The following is a 13,029-nucleotide window of genomic DNA, read 5'->3' as shown; positions in this document are numbered from 1 at the left end:
AGTAGATCTGAAGTGGCTTGTGCTTTTCTACCCAGAATCAGCAGGCTTCAGTCATGTGTTAGAGGAGGAGAAAGGAGAAGGTACACGGGTGAGGAGGATCACTGTACTTTACACATATATGAATATAGCATAGTGAAACCTAGTAAATATTTTTTGATAATGAGAGTGAGGAAGCAGAGATATTTTGGGAATATAAAAGAGGTTGTGAATTTGTTCAAGTACATGTACACATCTATGGAATTTTCCCCTTATACTATTAATGTATACTCATCTAAATAAAACAAGTAAGAAGATAAGTGTTTCAGGCAATTGGGGACCTACAAGGTCTCTGCTGGATTTTCCTTTTTGAAACTCTTTCCAAACATAACATAGCTTATGGATGCACAAAAAGAAATTGGAGGTCTCTAGTTTGTGAGCCATAGTTTGCAAATTCCTGTATTGTATTATACTATTTAGATACTGTTTGGTAAACTAAATTGGCAGCCGGGGAAAGAGAGCAGCACGTGGTATTCAGGCAAGGGAAAAGGTTTGTTTGTAGGCCACCTCAGGTCAAGTTGGAAGCCCAAGCAGGAATATAAAAGGATTAAGCCACAGCTTGGCCATGACTTATCAAGGCCAGGGGTGGAAGGTGTGGCCACACTGGATTTGGATGTGACCTTGGGGGTGGGATGATTGTCTCCAAGTGTGTCAGGTATTGGTGACACAGGACTTAACCAAGAGGAGGAGTCTGCTCCACCTTCCCAGGGTGGACCTTACAGATAATATCACAAAATATGACAAAAACTTACCGTTCTAGTTTTCCAAGTATTTTAACTTCCATAGTTTCTTCAGAATTGCCAATAAAGACAATGCCAATTCTAGAAATTAAAAGAACAATTAGCTGGGAACTCATGGCTGTAACATAAGCCATTTAGGAGGCTGAGATCTGAGAACTGGGGTTGAAGCCAACCTTGGCAGAAAGTCCTTCAGATTCTTATCTTCAATTAATGACAAAAAACTGGAAATAGAGGTATGGCTTAAGTGGTAGAATGCCAGCCTTGAATGAAAAAACTCAGAGACAGTACCCAAGTCCTGAGTTCAAGCCTCAGTAGCAACATAAAACAAAACAAAACAACATGCCAATTGTAACTTAACTTCAATGAAGGTATTTTAAATAAAAGTTTAAAATGTATTTAAAAATAGTTCCTCTCTTGGGCTGGCAAGGTGGCTCAGTGGTTAAGGGTGCTCGCCTTGCATGCATGAGGCCCTGGGTTCCATTCCTCAGTACCACATACACAGAAAAAGCTAGAAATGAGTGTTGTGGCTCAAGTGGTAGAGCGCTAGCCTTGAGCGAAAGAGCTCAGGGACAGCACCCAGGCCCAGAGTTTAAGCTCCATGATGATCAAAAATAAAAAAATATATCCTCTCAATAATTATTATGATTATTTTGGCATTACTAGAGTTTGAACTGAAGATCTTACACTTTCAAAGCAAGCACTCTAGCACTTGAGCTATGCTCTAGCTCTTGTAGTTTTAGTTTGGTAGGGTCTCATGCTTTTGTCAGGCCCAGCCTCAGACCACGATTATCCTATTACACCTCCCAAGTAGCTGGGATTATAGATGTGGATAACCACATCTGACTTGTGAATGATTATTACTTTAAAAAACTGAAGATTTAGAATAGGTCAAGACAAGAGAAGTACAAGTACTTCTTGTAAATTCTATTAAACAGATTTCATACTAATCAGATGTTTAAAGAATTTTTTTAAAAACCCCAAACTGATTTGTTAAAAAATTTGAATGTGCTTTTTGAGTACTGGAAAATCAAATGACATTACCTTGCAGCAGCCTCCACTAGAGCCTTTTCATCTGGTGAAGATGCATAGTATTCCAATTGGGGGGGTGCCAGGTTGGATTGCCAAGGACCATCACCAATGCCATCAGGTTGAACATTACTGATCTGTACAGTGTGGCAGAGACTGACTGCTTTAAAGAAGAGATCATGTTCTTTAATCTGTGGAAACACCCATTTGTTGATATGAAGTGTTGTGAAAAACCTCCTCCTTCTCACCCCCTGTCTGGCTGGCCTCAAACTATATTCTCTGATTTCTTCCTAGTAGCTAAAATTATAGGCTTGAGCCAGTGTCCAGTTTAGTAATTTAAAATACCTGAAGTTAGTTGGGCTATGGTGGCTCATGCCTATAATCCTAGCTACTCAGGAGATAAGATCTGAAGATAACAGTTCAAAGTCAGCTTGGGCAGGAAAAGTCCATGAGACTCTTATCTCCAGTAAACCACTCAGACAACCAGAAATGGCTCTGTGGCTCAAGTGGTAGAGCACTAGCCCTGAGCTGAAGAGCTGAGGGATAGAGCCCAACCCCAGAGTACAAGTCCCAGACTGCCCCCCCCCCAAAAAAATACCCGAAGCTAAATATTTAAAGACAAAATACCAATGTTGATATTTTGTAGTATTGAGTCAAAGATTTACATTTCAAGTAGTATACTTAATTCTACTCCACTGACAGGTATCTGGCCCTTACAACCCAATCTATCATATATTAAAGAGAGTTAATTCATATGAAACCCTTATTTATTAACTGGAAGTTGCTTACTAGTTCAGTTTCGTTGTCAGGACTGGTCCTAAAAGAGGAACTAGCTGTAAGATGGGATAAGTTGTTAAGATGGGATGAACTACTCAGATAAGATAAGTTTCCTTCTGAAGAGTCTGGTGTTGGTCCTTCAGGTACCAATCTACCATTAATTTCTTGGTATTTCATGCCATTAATTGAACATTCCCGAAACTGCATTTCATTTTCTGTCAGTGTTCCCGTTTTATCCGTGAACACATAGTCCACCTAGAGAAGAAGAAAACTGTGTTCATAGTCTAATCATGAACAACAAAACTTTGTCCTCTGTCACTTGAAGTCTAATTGGCCTATTAACATCAATGTACCAATAAGGGGATTCTTATAATTAAACCACATAAATGTCAAGGAAACAAAGCAAGACAACACAAAATACAGATACTTTTGAAGTTTATAGCTCCATTAGATACATGTTCATTCCTAGAGGTGACTGAAAATGTGGCATAAGAATTTCATTTGTATTATCATTCAAGAATTATCATGAAAGTGGGGCTGGGAAGGTGACTCAGTGGTAGAGTACTTGCCTCACATACATGAGGCCCTGAGTTCAATTCCTCAGTACCACATAAGCAGAAAAAGCTGGAAGTGGCGCTGTGGCTCAAGTGGTAGAATGCTAGCCTTGAGCTGAAGAGCTGAAGGACAGCGCCCAGGCCTAGAGTTCAGGCCCCATGACCAACAACAACAACAAAAAAAAAAGTAAAAATTATCATGAAAGTAAGAGTGAAAGGAATATTTAACAACCTAGAAAATGAAAGGGCCAGGAGAAATGGCACTGTGGCTAGCAGTGAGAACAAAAATATCACCAATACCAAAAGAGGAAGAGGTATTGTCCAAAATGGAAGGAATTCAAAACTAGGTCAATAAATAAATAGTGAAAAAGGTATTACAAAGAAAGGAACATATTTTTGAAAGGCAGATAAGATTATTTTATTAGTCAAATTTAATTATTTATCAAATTCCAGAAAATTAACTTTAGAAGGTAGGCCTATGAAGAGAAGGATGTCAAAGGTAAAGTCTCAATTCAAGGATTATGAAAGATCTGGTTACTACAATGATGGCTTAAGCAGCCACTTGAAAAGGAGGTAGCTATCACAAACAACAAAAGCCCTACATACAATTGTCCATCATGAATGAATATGTATTAATATATATCTATACCTATCACACAAACTAAGTTCAGAAGCATATAAAATGGGCTGTGTCCACCAAGTACATGGGATTTTTCTCCAGAATGCAAAAAAAAAAAAAAAAAAATGCCAGATGAAGGATTGAGGATTGACGTGTCTTTAATTCCAGCTACTTAGGAGACAAATAAGGAAGATTATGGTTTAAGGAGAATAGGAAAATCACAATAGGGCCAGACTGGGGCAAAAAGCAAGAACCTATTCAAAAAGTAACAAAAGCAAAAAAGGCTTGGAGGTGTGGCCCAAGTGCTATAACTGGCTCTGTAGCAAGAACAAGGCCATAAAAATCAAATCCTACTACCAACCCCCAAATCACTGTAATCTACCATATTAATAAAATGACACTTGTCCTTTATTAATAAAGTTAATAGTCCTATTTCACCAGGAGTGAAATACCATGGTGAAAAACCCTTGAATAATTAGCACACACACACACATACATACATATACACCCACACACAAATGAGTGCTGGGGAGATCACACCTGTAAATCCTTAGCTACTCAGGAGGCTGAAACCTAGAGGATGGAAGTTGGAAGTCAACACAGACAGAAAAGTCCTCATGACTTCATCTTCAATTAACCAGCAAAATGCCAGACCAGCCTGAAATGGCAGAGTTCCCACTGTAAGCAATCAAGCTGAGAGCAGAAGGCTCTGAGTTCAAGTCTTAGTATTGGCAAAAAAAATAAAGACCTCAGATAAACTTGTGTTCCTTGAATATAGAGAGATACTACATATATATTCTCAAAGACATCTTTTAGTGGTATACAGAAATTGAGCAAGTGTAAAAACAGAGAAATTAACTCTCAGGGAAAAATAAGTAAAAAGTAAATTTAGTTATAGTATTACAAAAAAATCTGTAGAGAATTAGGAATTAATGAACAGTATTAAAATTGATAACAAATAATTTTAAATTATTATGAAACTATTAAATGCCTAATTATGATATAAAAATATTCAGGGTTTGAGGAAGGAGAGTGAGTGTGTATGTGGGTGGAGTAATGTGATGGCTAAAATTTTAAAATCAGAGAAGAATAGCATGAAGAAATGCATTGATAAATACTAGGAATTAGTAGTAACTAGAATATGCTCTGTGAGATTTTCTTTTGTTATGGTGTATATATAATGTATATTAATACTTTGATAAAAACAAAAAATTAGAAAACATTAGAATCATTTCACCTGTCCAAGCTCTTCATTCAGATCAGAAGTATTGACTTGAGCCTTCTGACCTGATTCTTCATGATAGAGATCAAGATCCCAGCCAATAAAAAATGATCCAAGAAATTTCTGCATTTCAACTGTCACATATAATGAAATTGGAATGATAAAATTGTAGAGTACCAAAAAAGCAAGGAAATCAGAAATAAATCTCAGAATCTAGAAACAAAGAAAAATGAAATGATTATTTGGTAAGAGAAAATCTGGATAATTTTCTCCAGCAAATTTTATGTCTAAATAGACCATCAATTATATTTTGAGGTAGACTAGTTATCATAAATTAAAATTAACTTATTCAATTGTTTTTCTAATACTTCATGTCCTCTATTTAGAATCTTGACCAAAGTAAAGGAAGAAAAGGTTTGCTTCAAATAATGTTACATTTTAGAAGTGAAAGTTACCTGGAATGACTGAAACTACCTCTGGCAAAATTATAATTCTATCCTCTGGAGTGCACCTAACCATTCTGCTACTATGCTTCAAAACCACGAATAATCAAAGCTGTAACTTAAAATAATTCCAACATAATTGTTAGAAATTGGTACAATTGTGAGAAATGGTCTGAATTGTGATTCTACATCAATAGCCTCCCTCAATGTCATAGCAGAGCCACATTATAGTATGCAGTGTGTGGAAGGTAAGGTGCCTAACAACGAAAGATACAAAAGGTAGCAGTCCATGTTTATTTCTATGGTCTCCTGAAATATAAATGTAACTTTCAATATGCATAGTTTAAATTGAAACTTGGAGCACTATTCTCCAAATTGTAGGTTAAAGTCTCTTGGCAGTCCATATTTAATCAGTTTAAAGCTTTATGTGATACTTATTTTCAAACTAACCCATCAGCAAATCTGGCAGTAAGATTTTATTCACAAAAAAATTGAAAAAAAAACTTATAATTGAAACCATTTGTAAACTATAATAAATGGAACAGAAAGCTGAATCTGTAGTACTGAAGTAAAATTAAACATAGATATGAAATTTGGGGATATTTTAATTATACACAGAGAATATAGTAGCTTATGCCCTAAAAGCTTACCATTATAAACAGGCTGATTGCTCTTCATTTGCAATATCATTCTGTCAGTATCAATGGTGTGAGGTCACAGTGGCCCCTCCAATCAGAAGATATTAACAAGTATTAGCTGTGCCAAAAATTAATTTATACCATCTATAAACACATACCTTGCTACTATTTCTTTGATGTTCTGTTTTTTGGTTATACCACGGTTCATCCCATTTTTCTTCAGCTTGCCATGTATATTTCAAGATAGTACTGATGATTGCTTCAGAAATAAGAATTATCAGGTAAATTATCAAAAATGTGTTCATTGACCTAAAGCAAGAAAAAGAGAAAATAAAACATCAGTGTGTTATATTTGTTTAAAAATACTTGTATCAGGGCTGGGAAGGTGGCTCAGTGGTAGAGCACTTGCCTTGCATGTCTGAGGTCCTGGGTTCAATTCCTCAGCACCACATAAGCAAAAAGAAAAAAGCTGGAAGTGGTGCTGTGGTTCAAGTGGTAGAGCACTAGCCTTGAGTTGAAGAGCTGAGGGACAGTGCTCAGGCCCAGAGTTCAGGCCCCATGACCGGACCCCCCCCCCAAAAAAATACTTGTATCAAGAAGATAGTAAAATATACAAAGTATTATTAGAGCTATTTGAAGGACACATCTTTATTTTCAAGAACCATACAACAAAATCTACTTACCAGCAACAAAAGAACCAATACACGCAGATGTTACAGTAGAGAACAGTTTAGGATACTTATTTTAACTATATGTAATTATTCCAAAATTTTCAAAGATATTTTCAGGGCTTATCTAATTACAAGTACAGTAAATAAAATTAACATGTGCATGATATTAAAACCCAATAAAACTTTAGTAACATCAACTTCTTAGAAACCCTGCGAAGAATTTGCTACATCCTTTTTACTGATAAGTAGTAATTCAGACTCCCTTCCTCTTCAGACAAGCTAAAGTTTCATGTGACAGCTGATATAAAATTTAAAAACATGAATATTTGGTACAATTTAAAAAATAGTTCCTTATTTAAAACTTTAAATATACAAGCCACCTGCTGGTGGCTCACACCTATAACCTTAGCTACTCAGAAGGTTGAGATTTCAGGATTGCAGTTTGAAGATAGCCCAGGCAGGAAAGTCTGTGAGACTCTTATATACAATTAACAACTATTACTCAGCCTCCTGAGTAGCTAGGATTACAGGCTTGAGCCATTGGTTCCCACTTACTGCTTGCATTTTTTAAAGATACAAACATCTGATTAAAGGAATGAAAACAACTGGCCTCAGTCCAGATAGCTAATAAGTATATCTAAGTTAAAATCTGACTCCAAATGCCAACCTCTTTACACTTACCTAGTCATATGTCCTTGTTATTCTGCTATACTGTTTGGTTTATCTCTACCCACTATCTTTGCTCTTGAGTCCCTTAATAAACATTCACCTTATGACCTACTTTTAAATGCTTAATTCAAACTCTATCTCCTTTCTGAAGTCTGCCTTAATTGCTATAGTTTTAAATAAATCTTTTACTTAAATTTAAAACTAGTATCATGTAACTGACATCCAAATTTTCATTGTATATTAGTTTTAACTTCCAACTCCATTGCAAACTCCAGAGAAAAGAAATTGTATCAGTATTTAATTACATTTAGTCAATTCATTCAGTCATGAAACTGCAGAGTAGGAACAAATAGCATGGCAAATTTTCTATATTTACTAATGTATTAAGTCTCAGCAAAGCTCCTTTCCCCATATCTACGTATTATCACAAATACTCAATTTTATTTACTTTTCATGGTATGTCTGAAAATATGGAATCTTTCATGAATTTGTTCTAAGCCTTTTGCCTGGGCAATGCTAATATTCTACGTGTTGTAGTAATTTTTTTTTCTTTTTGCTTATGTGGTGCTGAGGAATCGAACCCAGGGCCTCATGCATGCAAGGCAAGCGCTCTACCACTGAGCCACCTTCCCAGCCCTGTTGTAGTAATTTTAATATGTGTGCCAAAGCAGCACACACATATTCAACTCTAAATTTAAAAACAAATTTGGTTATGAAATGTATCATGGAAAATTCAAACACATACAAACAGAACATTATAGTGTACCCCATGTGTCCAATACAACCTCAGTAACTATCAACATTTTATTCTCATTTCATCTATACTTTCTTGCCTTCCAATTATCCCTTTAATTCTTATTTTTGGGCTTCTTTTATCAGTTATAGGCTCATAGGAAGGTATAAAAATAGTACTAAGGTTCCTATCTACTCTTAAGTCTTAATTTCCCCAATGTGACATCTTGCATTTATTTTTTTGTGTGTGTGCTGGTAATGGCACTTGAACTCAGGGCCTTATGTCCTCTCTTCCTCATAGCTCAGTCTACCACTTGAGCCAAGTCTCCAATTCTGGCTTTTTGCTCATTAACTAGAGTCTTAGGGATTTGTCTGTCTGGACTGGCTTCAAACTGAGATCCTCATATTTCAGCCTCCTGAGTTGCTAGAATTTTAGATGTAAGCCACTTGCACCAGGGTGCTGTTTTGTGTGTGTGCACATGCACAGTCATGGGAAAAATAGAGGACATTGTACTAGGCAGATTCATTACTTCTGAGCTACATCCCAAATTCAATAGTGATATCACATATGGTGGTAGTACAATATTAAAGCATGAACATGCCAGGCACAGGTGGCTGACACCTATAATCCTAGCTCCTCAGAAGGCTGAGATTTGAGGATCACAGTTTGAAGCCAGCCTGTGTAGAAAAAAAAACTGTTAAACTCTCATCTACAATCAACCAACAAATACCCAGAAGTAGAGCTGTAAATCAAGTGGGAGAGTGCTAGCCTTAAAGAAAAAAGAAAAAAGAAAAAAAAGGTCAGGGACAGCAGCTCAGGCTCTGAGTTCAAGCCCTAGGACCAGTACAAACAAACAAACAGAAAGCCATGAACAGAACATTAGTACATCAGTGAATTTAACCACAGGTTAATGTTCAATGACAATGTAATGCCATCTATATATTAGGGACCACTCCTAAGAACTGTTCCATCATATAACAGAGCTCTGTCATGCTAATAATGGTTCTTTTTATTTGCATACATTCTTTATATATCCTTGCTTCCTGCAGCAATAATCTATTTTCCATCTCTATATTTTATAATTTTGAAAATGTTATATAACCATAATAATAAAGTATTATCTTTTTAGCTTGAGTTGATAAACATCAAGCTCATGTTCATTCTGATACATGTATTAATAAATCATTTTTCTTGAATAGTATTCCACTGTATACATATACAAGGTTTTTCATCCAACTAGCCACCCATGAAAGGGCACTGGGCTATTTCTTTTTTTTTCTGTAATAAATATAGCTGTTTGTAAAATTTTTTTATCAATTTTTACATAAGCATAAAATTTATTTCTCTGTGATAAATGCTCAAGAGTACAACTGCTAGGAGATACAGTTTGTATATTGAGTTTTGCAAGTTAACTGCCAAACTATCTTTTATAACAGGTATCACATTTTTCATTCCTATCAACAATGAATAAAAGATTCACTTTCTCTACCTTCTGGCCAGCACTTGGTATATTCCTGCTTGTTTTTTTTAACTATTATGGGAAGTGTGGTGATAACTTACTATGGTCCTAATTTGCTTTTGTTCAATGAGGCTGAATTTTTTTTTTTTTTACCAGTAGATCAATTATTTTTATTTTTTAACTGTTTTTGTGTAGTTGATATACAGAGGGGTTACAGTTACACGAATCGGGTACAATCACTACAATTCTTTTTGATCCATTTTCCCCCTTTGGTTGTTCTCTCCCAATCTTTCCCTTCTGTCCTTACCCCATAAGATATCAAGTTATCAAGTTCATTTTCTACATAGTGTCTGTTAATCCTCCCATATACAAACAAAGTAACAAACAACACAAAAGAAAAAGAAAAAAACCCAGCAACAATGGCAACTGAAGAATGTCACTTGTTTCCTTTTTTTGGAGTTCATTTCATAGAATACTATTTTATATGATTATTTGATAGCTATTGAGCTCCTGCCCACTACTCCTATGCCTCCTTTGGCCCTGCATGTTAATGACTGGGTCCTATATAATTTATCATGGCCCAGTTTTATTTGTTTTGGTCATTCAGTATGTTTACTTGTAGATTTATAGGCACATCTTAGTTACCACAAACAGGGAAACCATGCAGCCTATGTTTCTTTGGTTCTAGCTTCCTTTGCTTAATATATTTTCCAAGTCTTTCCATTTCCTTGCAAATGATACAATATCATTCTTTCTGATGGATGAGTAGAATTCCATTGAATATGTATGTCACACACACACATATATTCAATGGAATTCTACTCATCCATCAGAAAGAATGTTTATGTGTGTGTGTGTATATATATATATATATATACATACATACATACGTGTGTGTGTGTGTGTGTGTGTGTGTGTGTGTGTGTGTGTGTGTGTGTGTGTACATTTTCTTGATCCATTTGTCCACTGAGGGACATGTAAGTTGATTCCATTTCTTGGCTATGATAAATAATACTGCAATAAATATGGTTGTGCTGGTGGCTTTAGTTTGCACTGGTTTATAGTCCATTGCCCAGGAGTGGAATTGCTGGGTCACAGGGAAGCTCTATGTTTAGTCTTTTAAGGAACCTCCCTATTGCTTTCCAGAGTAGTTGAACAAGTTTACATTCCCACCAACAGTGTAATAGGGTTCCCTTTTGGCCACATTCCTGCCAGCATTATTGTTAGTTTTCCTGATAAGGGCCATTCTAACTAGAGTGAGATGGAATCCCAATCTTGCTTTCATTTGCATTTCTTTTATGGCCAGAGATGTTGTACACTTCTACTTTTGCCTATCAGCCATTCTTTTTTCTTTCTCTTTAAGTCATTAGTCCATTAGGTTTTTGAGGGTTTATTTTTTGGGAGTTTAATTTTTTGAGTTCTAAGTATATTTTGGATATGAGGCCATTGTCTGATTTATAGCTAGTGAAGATTTTCTCCCATTCTGTGGACTTTCTATTTATCTTGCTATCTATGTCTTTTGCTATAATCCCATGCATCCAGCTATTCTTTGATTCATTGTGATTCTGGATTTTTATGAAGTTTCACCCTGAACCTAGAAGGCTTAGGGTTTCCCCTACCTCTTCGTGTAATATTTCACAGTATCTGGTCTTACACTGAAGTCTTTGATCCATTTAGAGTTGATTCTGGTACAAAATGATGAAATATGGTATCTATCTTCAGTTTTCTGCATGTAGATAGTCAATTTTGCCAGCACCATTGGTTGAGGAGGCTGTCTTCCAACCTGTGTTTTTGGCTCCCTTATCAAATAGTAAGTGGCTATAGGTTTGTGGGCTTATTTCTGGGTCTTCAATTCTGATCCATTGGTCCTCAGGCCTATTCTTGTGCCAGTATCAAGCTGTTTTTTATTACTGTGACTTCTTAATAAAGCTTGAAGTTTGGTATCTATATTCCTCCAGTGCTGTTCTTCCTGCTAAAGATTATTTTTACTATTCTGGGCTTTTTATTATTCCATATGAACACTTGGATTGATTTATCTATTTCTTTGTAGAAAGTTGTTGGGATTATGATGAGTAGTACATTGAATCTGTATAATACTTTGGGCAGAATTACCATTTTTACTATGTTAATTTTTCCCAGAAGTTGAGTATTTTTTATGTGCGTATTTGCCATCTGCAGCTCCACTTTAGTGAAATGTATATTCATAAATTAGGCTTATTTTTCATTACCTCTTTGGGTTACTATTTGCTTTGGAAGTTTGTAGTTCAGAAACTAGTGCCTCTTGAAGGTCAAGGCAGCATTCTACCACTTGAGCCATGCCCCCAGATGTAATTATTCCCACTCTTTACCTTGTCTTTCCATTCTTTACAGAGGATTTTTAATTTTCATGAAGTCCAGTTAATTATTTTTCATTTAGAGACTATGCTTTTTGGTGTCATGTCTAGTAATTCTTGGCCCTAACCATAAATCCTGAAGATGTTCTCTCTCTCTCTCTCTCTCTCTCTCTGTGTGTGTGTGTGTGTGTGTTTAACTCTTTCCTTCCCTTTCCCTTTCTTTTTTCCTGTTCTTTCTTTTCTTTTCCTTTCCTTTCCTTTTTTTTTGTATGCTGGGAATTGAACCACACAAAGGCCTCACTGATATTCAACAAGTATTCTGTGTCGGCTTATTTTTTATTGCATACTGGACATTATAAGTAATAGTTGCAAAGAGTTTATATTCTTTCATGTTCCTCAACAGAGTACAGTAGACAGCTAACTTGGTTGGACTCTTAACACCTAACTCTATTGCAATGGGTTCTTTCAGTTTCTTGTTGCTGGTTCTTTTTTGTTTCTGTCTCTCTTGAACATTCAACAGTCAGCCAGGATCTGGGCAGAGTTTACATGTAGTTTTCAAGTCTATTCCCTTCTGTAGCTCTCCCCTTTACATATTTTCACCTTTTTAGCTTTTCTTCCAACTTTAAACCTTATCTTCTCATACTGCAATCTAGTAAAGCGTAGATTGTTTTTCATCTTTGGAATGCTAGAGGTTAAATCTAGGGCCTTGCACATGCTAGGTAAGTGCTCTACCACTGAGCTATGCCCCCTAGTCTGAGCTGAGACTTGATGCCTCAAGAAGCTTGGAAATCAGGGCATACCTTCTAACAAAAAGCTATACTTGAAGTTTTTCCCAGGCTGTGGACATCTTTCAGCTAAATTGGACTCCTTGCCAGTTTCCAAGGCACTTTCCAGTTCCTAATAGTTGTTTAATATTTTTTTCTTTTTAATTATTATCATGGGAAAGTTAATTTGATCAAGATTCTACAATTTACCCCACTGTTAATTTTTAAAGTCATACTTTAGTACTATATGGCAAACACTATGCAAAACACAACCTGTATATAAAAATATATAACATTATTCCTATTGCCAAGGATGTCACTTTATTCAGTTGATGTGATAAATAT

The 13,029-nt window shown here is 35.9% G+C and overlaps 1 protein-coding gene across 6 annotated transcripts in view; it reads right to left on the bottom strand.

Annotated features, from left to right (window-relative positions):
- Positions 1-13,029, bottom strand: part of Atp11b (ATPase phospholipid transporting 11B (putative)) — a 121,504-nt gene that overhangs the window by 57,294 nt on the left and 51,181 nt on the right. For all 6 annotated transcript variants that reach the window (XM_070029657.1, XM_070029660.1, XM_070029658.1 and 3 more), the window contains exons 11-15: positions 6,214-6,364; positions 4,990-5,187; positions 2,592-2,834; positions 1,818-1,993; positions 789-857 (exon numbers count right to left, since the gene is read on the bottom strand). In XM_070029657.1, coding sequence (XP_069885758.1) covers positions 789-857; positions 1,818-1,993; positions 2,592-2,834; positions 4,990-5,187; positions 6,214-6,364 — 837 coding nt within the window. The remainder of the gene's footprint in view (positions 1-788; positions 858-1,817; positions 1,994-2,591; positions 2,835-4,989; positions 5,188-6,213; positions 6,365-13,029) is intronic.

Source organism: Dipodomys merriami, unplaced genomic scaffold, assembly GCF_024711535.1.
Source record: "Dipodomys merriami isolate MVZ:Mamm:240054 unplaced genomic scaffold, mDipMer1.0.p SCAF_2, whole genome shotgun sequence".
Lineage (NCBI taxonomy): Eukaryota > Metazoa > Chordata > Mammalia > Rodentia > Heteromyidae > Dipodomys > Dipodomys merriami.
Note: the sequence above shows the minus strand (reverse complement) of the source record. Positions and strands in the feature narration are given on the sequence as shown.